Source organism: Grampus griseus (assembly GCF_964374135.1).
Source record: "Grampus griseus genome assembly, chromosome: 6".
In the NCBI taxonomy this organism is placed as follows: Eukaryota; Metazoa; Chordata; class Mammalia; order Artiodactyla; family Delphinidae; genus Grampus; species Grampus griseus.
In genome coordinates this window covers 105,822,241-105,841,573 of record NC_139000.1, presented here as the reverse complement: position 1 = coordinate 105,841,573, position 19,333 = coordinate 105,822,241, and the positions used below count along the sequence as shown (strand labels likewise).

The 19,333-nt window shown below is 43.1% G+C and overlaps 1 protein-coding gene across 3 annotated transcripts in view; it reads right to left on the bottom strand.

Moving 5' to 3' along the window:
• The window catches only part of MSRA (methionine sulfoxide reductase A), a 367,438-nt gene that overhangs the window by 215,207 nt on the left and 132,898 nt on the right, over window positions 1-19,333 (bottom strand). For all 3 annotated transcript variants that reach the window (XM_082657570.1, XM_082657568.1, XM_082657569.1), the window contains exon 2: window positions 11,490-11,558. In XM_082657570.1, coding sequence (XP_082513696.1) covers window positions 11,490-11,502 — 13 coding nt within the window. In that variant the 5' untranslated portion in view covers window positions 11,503-11,558. The remainder of the gene's footprint in view (window positions 1-11,489; window positions 11,559-19,333) is intronic.

The following is a 19,333-nucleotide window of genomic DNA, read 5'->3' as shown; positions in this document are numbered from 1 at the left end:
AGTACTAGGCTGGGAGGCAATACTCTCCTAAATGGCGTCGCTGCTTTTTTTCTCACCATCCTAAACATTCTATCTTCAACATAGCAGCAAAAGTGATTTTTTTAAAAAAGTAGGTCATATAACGTTACTCCTCTGCTCCAAATCCTGTAAAGGTTCCCCTTGGCATGCAAAGTCAAAGTCCCCACGGTTACCAAAGGCCCTTCATGATTTAACTCCCTCTTCATCTCTGGTCTCAGCTACTATTGCTCCCTCCTTGCTTGTTACACTCCAGCATACAGGCCTCATGCCAGGCACACCCCTGCCTCAGGGCCTTTGCACTTGTAGTCCTTCTGCCTAGAATGTTTTTTCCCACAGATCTCTGTATAGTAACCTCCCGTGCCTCTTTTAGGTCTTTGCTTAAAGATTACCATTTCATTGATGCCTCCTTGACTGTCTTATTTTAAATTGCAAACCCTCACCCCACCCCCAACCAGGCACTTCCTCTTCTCCTCCCCTGCTTTATTTTAATCAACAGCACTTATCACAATCTGACATCCTACAACAAATATTTTACCTATTTATCTTATTTTCTGTCCTGCCCTACTAGAGTGTAAGTTCCTTGAAGGGAGGTATTTTTTCTGTTTGTCTCCTGCTACAATAAATAATATGATGAGTAAGTGACTAAATTAGTTGACTGCTAGACCTAGTTCTACCATTAACTAAGTAGCCTGACCCTGGGACAGGCGCTTAATCTCTCTGAGCCTCAGTCTTCTCAGAATTAAATACAAAGAAAAAAATTAAATTATATATATGAAAACATTTTATAATATGAAATTTACTACCCAAATGTAAAAGTTGGTTGTTGGTGGTGGCATTGTTTTTACAGCCACTTCATTACTAGGTAGATTAAAAATGTCCTACATGGAAGAAAAAAAACAGGGATGAAATTTCAGTCCAGTTACCAATGCATTAACAGCAATTGGAGAGCTATTTGCCATTCAGCTGGTGCACCTGTTTCCAGATGTTTGTGTGGGTCACTGAAGGCCTCTGTATTGGCACCAGGAATAAAGCACATACTATTTGCTTGGGAATCCAGCTCATTTTTTCCATGTGGGAAAGCAAGGCTGGATGCTGAACCTGTGCCTACAGGGCCTTCTCCTTCCTGAGGTCACCTTTGCACATTTCTACTACAAAGCTATTGAAGTAAGGGCTAGCCAAAGGACATACCTGCCAATCACGAGTTATTCAGCCAAAAGAAAGGAATGCTAGGAAGCAGTTCCCATGCATTCCTGACAGCCCATTTGTAGTTCTCACTCCAAGCTCCTAGTGTCATCATATTCCTGAAATTTCCCCAGATGGCCCGCCCCAAATCCACCCTCCCTTAATGTTCCCTATGAGGTGAATACAAACTCTTCCGCTCTTCCCAATGCAAATGTCACTGCCACCTAGACAAAGGTCACACACAAACGAAAGGAAGCCTGGTGGAAAAGAGGGTGACAAGAAATTCTCCCAAGTACTAAATGGACACATGGGTGGTTATAAGCAAGATGAATGCAGCCTTCCACATGGAGACATTTTCATCTTGACCTGACAAGTGACCATCTTATGGAAATTAAGAAAATGGAAAAGGGTCATCACATAGAAAGGCATTCGAGACTCAATGGACTGCACAGAGGGTTTTAGGGGAGACCAGAGATGTGGCTAAAAAAATAAAATGTCTTTTTCCCACAAACAAAACAGCACTGATTCCTGAGTAGGCATGACTGTGGAAAGCCACATCTGGAAAGCCACATTTGTTCATGATAAGGTCTACCATGAGCTATCATTTAATTCTTTCCATATTATCATGAGTCTTGGGATCACAGCTGAGACTTGGAAGGATATATGGTGGGATGTACACCAGAAGGATATCCATCTGGCAAGCACCACTGTTGGTCCCAGTGTCACTGGGCTCAACAAGGAAACTTCGTCTTGGTCAACTATGATCTTTATCTAAGTCTTGGGGCACTGATGACACAAGGGGAAAATGAAAGGTGTTTTGTGGAATAGCTCCTGGTATAAATGGACACGGGGGGTTTTGCTGTCCCTCCAGACACAAGAATTTAGGAAAAGTTCACAGGATCTTTCATCATTGTTCACACTATTTTGGCCAAAGGCATGCCAACCTAAACGATCATTTCTCAGCATGGATCAGACATGTCACTTCAACTGAATCTCATTTCCTAGGGTTTCAGTGCTAACATTTCCAGTTATCCCTGGCAAAAACAGAACTAGCACTGTTTGATTTTGATTTCCTTAAAAAAAAACTATACATTGTATTGGACTAAGAAATTTCATTCATAGGAATTACTTTACTTTTATTTACTTTATTTATACACTGCATCATTCCAAAAGAAAAATTTGAGACAACTTACCAAAAACACAAACAAAAAACGCATGAAGTAATAAATAATGAAAATAAAATGAGAGAAAAAAGTAAGTGAGCCAGTAAATAAGTTTCCCTTCCTGAATCCCACAATGTTTGGCAGTGAGAACCACAGATAGTTCTACCTATTCTGTCTGTGAAAACTGGAAAGCAGAGAAAACGCACTCTGATAAACATGTCTCCTGCTACCCTCCAACGCATTCACAATATTAAGCCAAAAGCATGAGAAAGAGCTCCAGGTGACAGAGCCCAGCTGTTAGTCTTCGTAGTGGGCAGCATTCCTGAGGCTTTGTCATTTCTTGGCCGCTTAGCCATTTTCATCATTTTGATACTCTGAAAGCATGCCACTTCCAGAATCAAGCCGGCCCCCAGCCCTCAGGCCCTCTCTGGAGTTGCTTTTTCACCGTGGGCTGCTGAGGTTCAAGACTGGGATGCACACAGGAGCATGTCCCCTCGTCAGAAGATCTGGGGCGAGAACAGGAGAGAAGATGGCTGCCCCTTAGACCCAGCTTTGCTGGAGACATAACCTTCTGTCACCTGACTATGTGCCTATTTCTTTGTTTTACCCAAATCTGTAGAGGCAATCTGTCTACTGTGATTCTATTTTCAAATGTTTGACCAAATGGTTACAAATTTCAATAATTTGATTAAATGCCCAAGTGAAAATGGTCATTCAGTCAAATTAAAGAGGTTTCCATCACTTAAGCAACTATACTTATATACGCTTCTGACTCATGAATATACATTTAACCCATGCTCAGATACACGGAGCAAAATGGTAAACCCAGGAAAAAACAAAGCTGCTTTCCTAATCAACTGGAGGTCAAGGTAACCAAATAGTTGATAAAGAGAAACTTCCCTTTTTAGAAATATTCCAGTTCATAAATAAAGGGAAACGCAAGAAATTAAATGTCACCATCTTGCAGCTTCTAATAAAATAATAGGTCAAAGCAATGATCATTAGGGGCTGCTAACTTCACCAAAAGGAAGAGAACCAGTTATTAAAGGCCTCCTGGATGGTTTACACACCCCACCTATGGATTCTCATCAGGCCTCTAACTCCCAACTTGTAGAAAATACAGAGGCTTTTCAAGCATGTTCATTCAATCCAGACTGAACGAGACAGTACAGAATAAATGATCTAGTTTCTTAAACAAATAAATTATAAGGAAAAATAAAGAGAGAGAGGGACTTACCTGGTGGCGCAGTGGTTAAGAATCCGCCTGCCAATGCAGGGGACACGGGTTTGAGTCCTGGTCCGGGAAGATCCCACATGCCACAGAGCAACCAAGCCCGTGCACCACAGCTACCGAGCCTGCGCTCTAGAGCCCGCAAGCTACAATTACTGAGCCCATGTGCCACAACTACTGAAGCCCATGCGCCTAGAGCCCATGCTCCGCAACAAAGAGAAGCCACCGCAATGAGAAACCCATGTACCGCAACAAAGAGTAGTCCCCACTTGCCAAGACTAAAGAAAGCAACGAAGACCCAACACAGCCAAAAATAAATAAATAAATAAATTTATTTTTTAAAAAAAGAGAGAGAGGTGAACCTAGAGATTATAAGAGGCTATTTGTATCAACCAATTGCAGTGTATGAACTCTATTTGGACCTTGATTCAAACAGGTGGTTTGAAAAAACATTTATGAGACAATAGTGGAAATATGGACTCATGGGATATTTGATGGTACTAAGGAACTATTTTTTTAGGTGTGATAATGGCGTTGTGGTATGTTTTCTTAAAAACTGCTCTTAAAAAGAGGTATGTGCCAAAATATTCCTGGATGAAATGATCTGATATCTGAGATTTACTTTGAAATAACCTGGATGAAGAAGAGAGAGTGAATGGGACTACAGATGAAACACGTTAGCCCTGAGTGATAACTGCTGAAGCTGAGTTAGTGAGGCTTCACTATATTAGTCTACGTTTATGTATGGTTGAAATTTTTCACAATAAAGAATGAAAAAATAAATATTTTTTAAAACTCCACTGAAAGAAATAGTATTGATAGAAAATTCCCCAAAAGTTATCTAGTCCATCGATTGTTTTAGATACAGTACAAGTAACTTCTTTCCGGGTTACGCCAGGGAAGCACACGGTGGCATCCGTGGGGGGAAGGTGGACTGAATTGTTCGTGGTGGATGTCAGAAGCCCAAAGAGAAGAGTGGTGTGACCAAGGGCTCATGAATCTCCTCTCAGTGCTCACACTGAGGGCGCGGTCAGCAGTACTGCTGACTGTCTTACATCACAGTGTCCTCCTTATAAGTACCTTGAAAGAAATTTCTTTCTGGTTCTAGAATCAAGAAATTTTATGGTTCCCCCAATCATGTAGATTTTCAGGATCATTAGGTAAAACTGAAAATCACCACTTCACACCCATTAGGCTGGCTATTAACAAATAAAAATAACAAGTGTCGTCAAGAATGTGGAGAAATTGGAACCCTGTGCTTTGCTGATGGGAATGTAAAATGGTTCAGTCTTTGTGGAAAATGGTATGCAGGGGTTCCTCAAAAAAAGAAACAGGGAATTATCATATGATCCAGCCATTCCACTCCGGGATGTATTTGCCAAAAGAACTGAAAGCAGGGTCTCAAAGAGATATCTGTACACTCATGTTCATAACAGTATTATTCACAATAGCCAAAATGTGGAAGCAACTCAAGTGTCCGTTGACAGGTGAACAGATAAACTAAATATGGTATGTGCACTCAATGGAATATTACTCAGCCTTAAGAAGGAAGGAAATTCTGACACATGCCACAGCTTGGATGAACCTTGAGGCCACTATGCTAAGTGAAATAAGCCAGTTACAAAAGGACACATAGTGTAGGATTCTGCTTATATGAGGTCCTAGTGTAGTCAAAGTCATAGAGAAGGAAAGTCAAACGGTGGCTGCAAGGTCTGTGGGGAGGGGAAATTGAGTGTTATTATTTAATAGGTATAGAATTTCAGTTTGGAAAGACAAAAAGTTCAGGAGACGGATGGTGGTGATGGTTGCATAACAATGTGAATGCACTTTTTAAGTGCACTGAACTGTGCACTTAAAAATGGTTAAAATGGTAAACTTTATGTTATGTATATTTTACCACAATTCTAAAAAACTGAAACCAATCACACAACCAACGGCAACCATGTTGCCGTTAGGAAATACAGAGTCACATCTGTGACCCAGTTTTATAAATTATATAGTATTATAGCATGCCCTCTTTGCATATTTTACTTCTCATGTTTTTCTTTGGTCTAATATTCACCTAATTCTAATGTATGTTATTTTGGCATTTCTTATATTCTAATTTTCCCTTATTTCATTTTACAGCAAGGCCCAAGAAACTTGTCTAAAGTCACGCACCAGGATCTATCTGACTCCAAAGACCTCAGTGAATTCTGAATTCTCTGGGGACTTCTCCGCAACTTTTGGTGGGCAGGGCGTGCTTACTTTCTGGTTCTTACAAGCATTCCATGTAGCTGAGGTTGATGGATACGTGCTCTCCAGACAAGTGTTACTTTGTCAGACACTATTTGACCCACTCCTTTCTACTCCAGGTGCAATTCCTTTCTCCTGGCACAGAAATCCCCACCCGCACTCCTGCTGCCATGCTGTCACCCTCCCCACTCCAGGACACCCTTTCCAACACCACGCCTGTGCCTTCTCGAGCAGGACCAGGGCCATCCCGTGCAGTGCCACACAAACCAAAAGGAATTTTCAACACAGGCTCTGAAAAGTCTCTTCCCCTTTGCCTATATTATCATCAGACCTTTTCATACTCAAAAACGAAATGTGATCATCACACACGCAAAAAAGGTACATAAAATAAAATGTGTCCTACATGTCTCCAGATGACCAGTTACTGTCCCTTAAAGGTGCTTCAGATCACCATGGAAGGAAGGCCTATTTTCGTTTCCCCAAATGCCTCCTCACTTAAGAAGTTTGCGCCAGTTAGCAACCTGCTGTTCTAACGATCTTGTGAATTTAGACTGTTTAGTTAATTACAAACACATTTCAAAGTCATTCTTTCTGGCCTTTTTCCTAGAATGAATGACTGCAGCTCCACAGCTCACAGAACGGTCTTCAATAGTTTTCAGTCAAGGTTCAGGGAGAAATATGCCACACCGGGATTGGATTATTTACCAACATAATGTTGGATCCTAGCCAATGAGACACCAATATATTTTCCATTGAAGTCAGACGTATTGCCTGCTGCTTTCAATGCTGTTTTCTTGGCTGGCAGACAAAGTAACTGTGGCTGTTTCTAATTCACCTCTAATTCAAGTTGGGGTGGGGGGGAAATATCTTATGATTGGTTCATCTTACAGACACTGATCTCTTCTCCCTTGGGGTACAGAAGGTGAGTCTCCCAGAGTGAGGCCTGCCTATGGGCCTCTGACAGCCACTGGCCTCTGCTCTGCGATCTGTCCTTCCACACAGCTAGTCAGGAAAGAGTCTAGCAAATCTTGGCCCCCTGGCTAAAAACAGAGAAGTGTAACAAGATCACAGCACACTTTCATGATGTCTTGGATTGTCTTTTGCTCCCTCTTGTTTGAAGAGCCCAAGAGAACCTGACACAGAGAACAGGTTTTACAGTGGTTTGAGTTCCCAGAGCCATCGCTATCAGGCTAGTAGGAGCCTAAGAACCTACAGCGACCCTAAGAATTTGCAGAGGTACTTCTGCTGTGGTTGCTTGGTATCCATCGATTCCTGACCACTACAGTTTCTCACTGCAGAATTTTACCTCTCACCAAACAGCCAGGATATGGGTTTCTAAATGATACAATCAAAGAATTTTAGAGTTAGGAGTAATTTTTCCAAAGAGGTTTAACACTCTGAAACAGAGAAAATTCTCATTAACTGAGAAGAAAGGATCTTAAAGGCTATTTACTTCCACTTCCCAACTGGGTAGGAACGATCTCTCATTTGAATACCTCTACTGATGGAGAGTTCATTACCCTACATCATTGGACAGTATTAGTACAATATTAGAATTGCAAGGGTATAATCAGATAATTCCCCATCTCTTATTGAAATGCTACCAGCCAGGTTTTATAAATATTAATTAACTGTTCATTTCAAGTCATTCAGAAAGAATATAACAATATTTACTGAGTAAAATGCTGGAAGTTCGTGTAACTACTGGTGTTGATGCTATACGGTACATAATGTAAGTCTACTGCGTTGGAATTTTTTCATTTGTTTATTTCATTTTATATCTCTAAGTTCATTATTTTTCAATTTCAACTTTACTCAATGTGTATTTATTATTCTTGACACCATGTCTTATAATATACACTCTCATTAGAGGGCGACATTATATCCCATGTGCCTGAAGTCCTCCGGGTGCATACCTCATTATTTTAACATAATTTTTACCAGCACCCTTTTCACTCTCAAAAGTATCCTAGTTTGGATGATAAGTGCTGAACTCAAAAGTTTTAAAAAACTGTATTTCATTTTTTCAAACTGTACTAAAACTCGTCACCAATTAAGACTGGAGCCCCCAACCCCTCACTTCTCTGTACTCTCCTCAATTAATAAATGTCTATTTTATTTGGAAATGATAAATCTTCCTGACTATGGAGTACTTTTAATAAAGTGAATAGCTGCTCCGTGCTTAAGAATGACCACCACTGAGAGGCCGGAGGCTTGCTCTCTGCGAGGACGGAGGGACCCTCCGCCAACAGAATGTCACTTTCCTGAAGTTATCGCTAGCGGAGAGGACCTTTCTAAGTCAGGCACAGCATGCTGGTAAGTGTCACGTGGATGTCCTCATGCCAGAGAAAGCATTCCCTCCACTTGACCATATTTCTTTCATCTTTGGGTGCCTCAGTTTCTCCGTCTCTAAAAGAGCACAGTGATGCCCACTTCACAGGGCTGTGGTGGGATTAAAGGGATGGCAGACATAGGGCACTCAGCCACCTGGAACAAAGACATTCAGTAATTGCAAAATGTTCGGTTCCGCTTCTCCGGCCTGTAAAAAAGGGGCTCCCACTGACTTGAAAGAGAGCATCACACACAGACGAGTAGAAGCCCACTAGGACAGCAGGCCTATTACCCTCATTATCATTGTCCTAAAGTGCAGAGGAGAGAAAAGGGCAACAGAAAGGCTAAAAAACCGTGATCACAGAAAAACAAGACAAGGATAAAACTGACTGGGCCATGAAAGAAAACCTGAAAAAAATGAACGTCTTTTTGTTTTAAAAATAATGTGTGAAGATTACATGCCAGAAATAGCTTTTAAGGAGCCATCTATATATTCTCTGGTCACTTGATATAATAACACATTCATACATTTTTCACAACGGAGCCTGCCCTTGACCCTCACTCTACCCTTCCTTACATCATCCACCCTAAGCTAAATGCTAATGGCCGTTCGTTCAGTGGCCACTTTCAGAGTGGATTAAATTTACAAGTTTCTATTTAGACAGCATTCTGTAAGGTACATTCAAATGATTAACCAACAGATAATGAAATTGAAACTGGTGATACTCTTTTGGCATAAAATATTGACTTCCCGGGCTGAAGAATGAGTTTGGACAAGTACAAAGTGCCACTGTTGCTTTGGTGATCTCACAGTCAAGTCAATGTAAGATACTCTCCTGCACATTAATACCTGCTACTAAAATCAAATGGGGGAAAACGATAAACAGCAGGAGACGTCACTCCAAAAAGCAGTATTTTCCTGGCAAAAGCTGTGTCTCCAGCGTCCTTCAGAGCACTCTGGGAATGCATAGAAATTCACAAATCAATTTGCTAAATTGGCTTGGCTGGAAATCATGCTTCTGTGCATGGATCCAGCTGAAAGGCATTTCTGACTCTACCAGACTCTCCCAGGACTCCTGTAACCAGGCCAAGAGTCAGGGGACATGGTGAAAAGAGCGTGGACTTCCGGCCTGTTAGACCTGGGCTCAAATTCAAGCTCCACCATCTCTGGCTGAGAGACCTGTGATAAATCATGTGAGCTCTCTGAGAAGGGAATTACGTAATCCTACCAGCTTTACAAGGTGCTGAGAGGATTAAATGCCCAAGATATGCCAAAGAGGTGCACTTAGTTTGACTTTTTCAGTACAGCTATAAACAACCCAAATGACAGAAGCCCACCCCAAAACCCATCCACTCCCTCACTCCACTGCAGGCCAGGTGGACAAGCCATATCAAGTGAGGACAGTTTTGAAAACACAAATATAAAATGCTTGCACGCACTTAACCAAAACAGAGGCCTTCATTTAAGTATCTGGAAGAGCCAAACAGCAGTGCTAATAAGGCAAAAATCCTTAGATGTCAAGAGATATTCTATTTTATCACCTGTATAGTTCTGCACTGGTAGAAATTATGCACAGGATTCATTTCTTTTAAAACCACACCCCTTGGCCATTCACAGTGGGCTTCCCAGGGCTGCCTGAGGCCAGATGAGGCTTCAGCCCCAAGTATGGAAGATGCAGAAGCCAAGGGAAGGGTCTCAGAGCACCCCGTCAGCCTTCCCATTCTACAGGTGAGAAAACTGAGGCTTGGAGGGGGGATTTGCTTGCCCAGAGTCAAACAATGAAGGCCTTGGGTTAGGATTTTTAGGAAAGCCACTCTAAACCAAACCTTTGACAAAATAATAGTAATAATAATCTCGCCATGGAGCTTATTCACTGATATTTCCAATTCTGTGGCAAACAATGTCATCAGTCCTTTGGGAAGGAGGCTTTCCTCCAATACCACAACAGGGGGAAATCTATGACAGGTCAGTCTCATTTTACATTTCCCAGTATGACATGGAACCTAGTTTCTAACCTAGTTTCTAGGGGTTCACAAATCTGAAAGACAAAAAAAAATCATCAAAAGAATCCTTTGAACATTGATGTGACATTTGTTGTCTCCTGGTAACAGACACTGTGCTAGGCCTACAACTTAAGTGAGATGGCATCATCTGAACATAATTTCTCAGAGGAAAGTTAACAAATCAAATAGTTAGCCGACATCTTATAGTGACCATTGATGATTTTTTCTTCAAAAACCAAATTCTCCATTTAAATTTCCTTTTTTTTTTTTTTTGTGGTACGCGGGCCTCTCACTGTTGCGGCCTCTCCCGTTGCGGAGCACAGGCTCCGGACGCGCAGGCTCAGCAGCCATGGCTCACGGGCCCAGCCGCTCCGCGGCATGTGGGATCTTCCCAGACCGGGGCACGAACCCGTGTCCCCTGCACCGGCAGACGGACTCTCAACCACTGCGCCATCAGGGAAGCCCTCCATTTAAATTTCTGAACATAATAACTCCTAATCACTAACCAGTACATTTTAAAAGGTGACAGCCCATACAGAGCAAGATTTACAAACACCTAGGCAGAAGTGGGTCCCTGTTTCATAACTCTCCAACTGTTAATCATCAGTGATGACTAACTCTGGGATTAGGGAAACATTTTATCCTGAATATGCTAATTTAGAGACAGTGTTGTCAGGAGGCTAATTTCTGGCTCAAAGACACTTCAATGCCTAAAGCAGTTTTACATCAAAAGCCCTTGTAGGAGACTTCCATCAGGACCAGGGGAAGACGGAAGCTGGAGGGGGGCATGAAGAAAGGGGAATTCAGGTTTTTAGGATGAAAGAGATGATAGAATCTGTCTAAAGGCTAAGGGGAAGGAAGCAGAGGAAACAAACAAACAAAGGAATATGCTCAATTCATAATGGAAGAGAAAGAGACCATTCAATTTGATTATTGCTTTTTGTGGAATAACATCTCAAAACTCCTTGAATCCCAGCTTTAATAAAGATATATATATATATATATATATATGAAAAAAATCCTTCCTGGGAAAGAAAAACTCAACTCCTAAATTATCAGGTTAATTCAGTGTGGACATAAGAAATAGTAAATACACAGTTTGATATTTGATTTGCAAAGTGAGAAAGGAAAGCATACTAAATTCTATAGAATGAGCTTTTCTGATCCCAGATATACTAAGAACTTGATAGTTTTTTGGCTGCAACGACTTGTAAATATCTAGAAGAGCCCAGATTTTGAAGCCCTGAGGACACTTGCTAAAACTCAGAAACTTGGCACTAGTCTTTGCACACAATTTGGGTTTTCTTTCAGAGTTGTTATCTTACCAAATAGAGCCATCTGTGTTCCCTCTGGGAAAGGTTCAACTGTTCTGTTGCCATTGACATGATGTTTGGCTAGAAAAAAAAAAAGAGAAAGAAAGAAAGAAATGCAAGTTAAGTGTAAAGTTCTACACACATACTAACACATGTCATTAAATGTGTCAGAGAGCCCAGTTCTCATTTTTAGTTAGCAACGGTACCAAAGCTCATCCTCTTAAGAGAGTTTCAACTATTTTGTTTTTAATCTCAGTTACAAAAGAGCCTAGAGATGGCCTGATTCAGGCATGGCATTTTACAAGTGAGCATGCCCAGACCCAAGCACGTGCAGAGCCGTGCAGCGGGGGGGCAGCAGAGCCAGCCCAGCCTGGAAGCTCCTGACTCCCGGCCAGAGGGTCCCCTGTGTGCCAGGCCGTGCCCTGGACAACAAGGACAGCTCGGGATTCCAGGGTGCATTGAGGTGGCTTCCCCTGAGGACTCCTGATGACCAGAAGTAAAGTGAGCTGTAAAGACAGCAGGGTAAGCCTGGGACCAATTTTTCAAGAACCAGAATAACAGAAGACATCATTTCACAAGTCAAGCACTGTTCCAGGGGCCAGAGATGCTTGCCTTTTAACGATCAGACAGACTTGCATTCCAGTGTTTCTTACTACTTGTCATCCACCCTCGTCACCTCCACCAATCACCCTTCCCACCCGAGTGCATATCAAGGACTTAGAAACAAAAAGTGACCAGCTTATGGTTTTCCAACATGAACTTATTTTTATAACCCCCAAACTGCAACCAGATAGAGAAGATCTGAGCATGGTCCATCTACGAGTAGTCTAAGAAGATCCTCAGGAATGTCTGAATATGGGCATTTATGTTGAAAATACATAAGAAAAGAATGGCTAAAACACTTTGACACTGCATCATGGTGCACTTATATTTTGATTTCATGGGTCACATTAGATTTATTGAGCTCTGCACAGGGCTCAGCACCAAAGCTAGGCTCTGAGGCATCTAGAGGGGAAGACTGACATGGTTCTTGCCCTCAAGGAGTGTACAATTATCTTCAAGAGGTAAAAATTTCAAGAGTGAACTTTACCAGAAAGCTTACAATTGTGTGCTAAGTCCTGGAGTGGGGACTAAAGGTACTGTAAGAGTTTGCAGCAGAGGGACAGCAAGCTGCAAGGCAGAGCCAGGGCCTGGAGGAACTGCAACTAGTGTCGGGTCTAAAAGGAGGAGCACGGTTTGGAAAGGCAGAGGGTGAGGGAGCAACTCGAGTGAGAGCCAGGAGTAGATGCAACCAAGGCATCATCCTGGGCCAGACTAGAGCCTAGTCTGGGTGCAGTAGAGGAGACATGTTGAGAAGCAATGGCACTTCAGGAGGGATTGGTAGGCAGGCACCAGGTCATGGAAGGTCTTGAGAACCCCATCCAAATCCATGGGAACCCTAGGCAGCCTCCGCAGCACTACTGCAAATATTTTAGAACCTGAAGGCTTACGAGGCTCAGCCTAGCTAGACGATCCCTTCAGGATACCGTCAGTTCAGCGGCTTCCACGGATTCTTGAGGAATGGTGGCACTACCTGAAGAACAGACAGAATAGCTGGGAGAAGGCAAGGAGCCAGGCTGAACCAGAGAACAAGTCTGGCACCAACAGCAGATGCAAGAGGGAAGGTCACAGGTGGCCCTGGGACCTTGGACAGTGCTCAGATATGGTTAGGACCATTGGTTACTGAATCCAAAGGAACGTGATGGGGCTCCACGTGGAGGCCACAGCTCTGTTCTACAGTTAGGACCCCAAAGCCCCTGTCAGAGGTTTTAAAACATTTGCCTTTACACATATCAACAGTTGTAAACCCATTCAAACTCTAACCCACTAATCCCACTCATAAAAATTTAATCTAAGGAAAAATGCGCGAGAAAAAGAAAAGGTGGTAGACATAAAAATATTTATTAAGGTATTACTGGTAATAAAGAAATCTTTAAAGCAACTAAATATCCAGAAACAGAGAAACAGCTTAGAAAATTATAATTCACGATTTATCACAAGCATGGACTATCATGCAACATTTTAAATACAGAATTTGAGAGATATATTGAAATGTGAAAAAATATTTGGGATAACAGTAAGTGAAAACAATTCTATTACACGCTGAATGTAGACTATAAAAACTAACAAAAATGTGAATGCTTATGGGAAAAGACTGGCAGAGAAATATGCAAAAACAAAAATAACTAGGAAGATTATGCAAGATATTTATCTCTATCAATTGTCTTTGTCATTGTCAGATTCTTATTTCCTAGATGAAAATATGTTTGTTTGGACTTTTAAAGTCAACAAAATTATAGATTTCTAAAATTTTTTCTGCAGTACTTAGTTTCCCAGGACAGTCCCTCAGGACTTATGTATAGTCCAGTCGAAACACTACATACTTACCACAAAGAGTGTGGCCTATTTGACTTCTCCTCTGGGACAGCTCAAAAGCACCTCCAATGCAGCAGGATATCCTTCCACTCCAAACCTGACCCTCTTCCAGCATCCCTACCTCTGGGAATAGGACCACCATCCTCCTATTTTCTAGGCATCCTTGCCCATTCTCTCTCCCTCGCTACCCATATCTAATCTATCACCAAATCTGGCTAATTTCGCCTTCCAGATATCTTTAGAGTCCTTCCCCTTCTTCCCTTCACCGTCCAAGCCACCCTAGTCCCACCTCCTATGGCCTCCTTGCCTGCACTCCTACAAGCACCTCTACGTCTTCCACATCCCCTTTCTAATTCATTCTTCTCGGTGTCGCCACAATTATCTTTTAACTCTGATTATATAACACAAAGTCCCCGACCCTCTCCCCCACTTTCCATGGCTTCCCACTGCTCTTAGGCTAAAGTCAGAACTCTTTAATGCAGCTTCAAAAACCCACATGGTCCGGCCACCTCACTCCCTCATTCCCTCTACTACAGTCAGAGCTGCACCTTACACTTAGTCATTATTCCAGCAAGTAGACTACAAGCTCAGAGAAGGCAGGGCTCATATTGGTTCACTGTTTCCACAATTACAGCACACTGTGGGACCCAGCATAGGTGTTCAATAAATAGTTGCTAAATTAACGAAGGAAAACAAACTACTAAAAAGTCTCTCTTCAGCCATTATGAAAGATATATTATTTGATACGCTAAACATGTATCTCTCTTTATATGTACCTGTGTCCCTTACACAAAAATGATCATTGAAAATGGCCACTCAGAGTCTCCCCAACCAGGTGGCCTGGAGATCAAGGAACTCCTCTGTTCTAGTCCTTAAATGCCACTCCTCTTCCCTTCCCATCCACCTACTCTCATCTGAGAAAATGGATGTGGAAAGACTGGAAATGCTACCCGGAGAGGAAGGAGGATTCACATGCAACTCTCTCCTCAGTGCCAAAGTTCCCCGGGACTCTGTCTTATCTTTCATTCTAGAGCCTGAGGCCCAAAGATAACAAGCCCTGTTAACTTGATTTTGCATTTTCTCCTGAACCACAGCTGAGCCTTACCTCAGTCCCTGGACAGCAAAGACACAGCATTAGCCAAGGAGAGACAGCACGGTATCCAGGGCTAAGGAACAAAACTGCCTGACCCTGAATCTCAGCTCTTCCCCTTCCTAGCTGTATGACCTTCGCTTAGCAACTTAGCCTCGTTGTGCCTCCGTTTCCTCATTTGTAAGGGTTTACTCATTTGTACCTACTTTGTGGGTTGCTTTGAGAATCAAATGATTTAATATATGTAAAGCACTTAGAACGGTGCCTGGCATGTAGTACACATTACTTAACTGTTAGGCTAATATTACCATTTACATGTGAACTTTGTTTTTCACAAGATCTGAGTCAGGAATGACAAATACATGGCACATATTTACTTCTCCTCCACTTTCATGCCCGTGGCAGACATCATTAATCAATCACAGCAGACTTTCATGATCCCCAAATATGATCACAAAATCTTTTCTCAACTTAGCACCCCACAGAGTCTCTTATTCCTTCGGGGGGGGATGTGTGATGAAATCACTTTGTTATTCCTGGTCTAAGTGAATAGAACAGAAAGATGGTACAAAGAAAAGCCATTTTCTTTCTCATTTCTACATAATACATGGCAATTTTTAAAAAGACTCTTTGAAAGTCTCCAAAACTCTACACAGCTTTACTGATAAAAGAATGGAGGAAAATCTGAGCGCTACTTTCCATTCCATGAGGAGAGAACGCGGAGTTTTAAAAACCAAGCAATGGCAGTGCCAGTCCTGCAAACCGAGGGCATTTTCCCATTGAAACTCTGCTGAGGCAAGTACAGGACTTGGGGGCCAAAGAACCAGAGACCCTTTAAACATATTCTAAAGGTCAAATAAGACTGGGGGTGGGGAGACTCACCTGGGAACCTAATCAGCATTTGTAATTTTTTTTTTTCAAAATTGGTGGCACATTTCACCACAGAAACAATCAAACTGACTAAACAGAAAAGTCACTCATTGACTGGGCACTAACTATTGATTACCAGCAGAGCATGACATGGAAACAGGAGGGGGTCTGTGACAGGGACATCTGTTGCCTGGCCACAGCAGGGTGGACGCCTCCCATCTGGCTGGTTGGGCTCCGTGGGAGCATGTTCTAAAGCCCCACGCTCCAGGAAGACAACCTCTACTGATGGCCATGACGTGTCCTCGGTCAAGGGCATGTGAGGACGAGGAACAGATTTCCATTTATCTTGAAAGCCCAGTGCTCGAGGAGCAGCGAGGTTAATTAGAGCACGATTGGGTCAAAGTCAACTATCGGAGAGATTTTGAAGGGGATTTGGGGGGCACTTAAAAAGCTTTAGAAGATGATACTGACGCTGTTTCTTGTTTTGTTTTGTTTTATGAATGTCTAATGCACTTCAGACTTTATGACTGTTTTCTTCCTTCAGAAAAATACAATAAAACAGTTCAATAATGCACCTGCAATAATGCAAATGCAGACATAAACCAACCGGTGATTAGCACCACGTCCTGTGCTCAAGCTGAGAGCTAAAATTCCTATCTTCTGGGTAAGGTTGTCAGAGGGACTTATAGGTAAATGGCAGGGAAGTGGGGGACTGGAGGGTGGGCCCCCAGATCCTCAGGATTCTCCTGTAGGGCCAAGCCCCTCCAGTCTGGGTGACCATGGCGACACCACCTAATTGGAGATCCCAGGAACTGCTGCTGCTGTCCTGGGAGTCCAGGTCCACTGCTGGGCACAAAATCATCCCAGGACTGGAACAGCTGTATATTGGACTGAAGCCTCAGAGCTGCAGACCATCTAGTGGTGCCTGTCCCTCCCTGACACGTTATTCATCCCACAAAACCCAACACATACTCATCCTGTGTTACTATCAGTCATTCACGCCGCTATGAAGCTCATCGGTGGCGATTAGGTTCAGTTTGGGGCTGGAGTAAGAGTGCATTTATTTCACGAATAAGGTAACACAAATCTGTCAGGCCCCCAAACCAAACATGGTCTCACAGTCCCTCCCCTTGTCTGTTTCCTTGTGGCTCTTTCTCTAGATCCCAAATCCCTGGTGTCTCAAGGACAAGTCAGACTGGAACTAAGGCGGGTTCATATCTGGCCCACAAGCCTAAGCCTTGGACGAGGCTCTGTCTCCAGCAGAGGGTCCTTTGATCACACTGACTAAGCATCCTGGGCCCTGGTCCTGCCAAGGTGCCCTTCACAGCGCTGTAAGGATGAACTGATGACTGTTGATTTGGAAAGAAAGGGCAGCAGGAGTTCTGAGAATGCACCTGCAGCCCAGTCACCCAAATATAGGACAGGTGCACTGGGAGAGGTCAGGCGATGATGCTTCTGGCCCCCTCTGCCCAGAGGCACTGTGCTTCTATCATATTTTTGTTCCTTACAGTGCCTGTTACTTTGGCTATGGTGTTTTAAGGTGAATGTTAATCCAGGGTGTACTCTGTATGTGAGGAGGGGGAGGGGGGAAGTTACATGGCGGTGGGCAAGTTACAGGGAGGGCCGACCTCTGCTCTCCACCCATCCTGTGTCCAAGGAAGCTGGAGTCCTTCCTACCGATTGGTGAGGTACACGACTAGAGGCAGGTGGAGTCTGTGGCTAGGAGAGGCTGGAGAGGAGTCCCCAGCAAAGGCAACGGCACGAATGAGATGAAGGTCCCCCACTGCTGTGAACACCCGGAGGCGAGCGCTCCCCTCAGAGCTCCAGGGGGTGAGGAGGGCCAGCCCGCACTGCCTTCCTCCCATGGTGACCAGTGACTGTGTATCTAAGTGGGAGCTGCCCTAAAAGCAAAAAATACATGATGGAAAAGGCAGGAAAATCAGATGAGAACATTTTAGATTGTAGCACCAAAACAAAAATTCACCTGTCATTGAGGATTTTATCCTTATGCCCCAGCCGCTCTCCTTCCTCCAGTTAATGCCTTTTCCCTTTGCTCCAGGGACAACAAACTGAAGACCAGCTCTTGGCCAGTGAAGGTGGTGATTCCTCGGGCTCAGGTAGCCTTGCGCCTCCGAGGTCCCCCTGCAGCACAGCCCGAATGGCACAGTGACGGGGCAGGACAGGGCAGAGCAAGGCTGGGCTCAGCCCCAGTGAGGACACGTTTGGTGAGGCATCAGCTCCAAATGGTGGAGCTTACGGCTCAGACCCACTAGCAGTTACGTGTTTAGTACGTGCCAGGTACCAGCTGCTGTGGGAAGAAAGATAAACTTCACAGACCCTACACTCAAGGAGATCCATTTAATCCACAAATTTATTGAGAGAAATCCTGAGAGGAGATTTCTGGCCAGAAGAGTGAGCTGAGGATGAGAGTATGTTTTAAAAATAAAGCATTATGCAAGCAGAGGACATTTTTACTTTTCGTGATGTGCCTGCTGTGTTTTCTGAGGTCTGCTCAGGGCACAAGACCACGAGTGTGACTCTAAACCCGGAACAGCAACGCCAAGTGCACAAGGCCTCAGACACCAGCCCTTTCCTGTTCCTAAGAAAAACTGGCCCAGAATGATCCTGCTGTGTCCCCACAAGACGGCACAGGCGAGTAAAGGAGAGTGACCACAGGGATGCCCACAATGAGAGGGCAGGAGGTGGACCAGATGCCCTAGAAAACAGTGTCAGAATTATTTCTGTATGTTCCTAAGCAGGCTTCCATGATTCTGTAAAAGACAGTGATTCCACTGCCAGAGAGAAAGTGGAGAAGACAGACTACACATAAAAAATTAAATATATCAATAACAAACACATACATGAGTAGATGCTCAACCACACAATGAGATACTATTTTTAATTCGTGAAAATGGCAAAATTACAAAACCAATGCCAAGCACCGATGAGGGTGTAGAGACACGGGCTTTCTCATATACTGCTCATGGAAGTGGGAATGCTACAGTCTATCTGGAAAGTAGTCTGGCGATATGCATCAAGAATGTCAAAAGCTTTTAAATGATTTCTACCTTAGGAAATAATCAGAAGTGAGGCAAAGGTTTCCGAAGATGTTTATAGCAGAGTTGTTTATAACAGTGAAAATCCGTAAAAAAGCTATATGGCCCAACAAAAGGGGGATAATGAAGTAAATTGTAGCACAGTCCTCAGATGCAATATTACCTCATAATTTTAAAAGTATGATCATAAAAAGGTTTCTTCCACGGTGTCAGGAAATAGTAATAATATAGAGTTAAGTGGAGAATAGCAAGAAAAAAGAGGAAATCTAGATCCTATTAGGTATATTTTCAAGTTGTACAAATCTAAATGTTTTCCTTTGAGTCCCATTCCTCTGTTTTCTTTGAGAAGGAGACAGAGCAAGAGAAACCACTGAAACTCTCTTAAGTGAGAAAAACCGATGAGCAGATCACTTCCTGCTTGATGG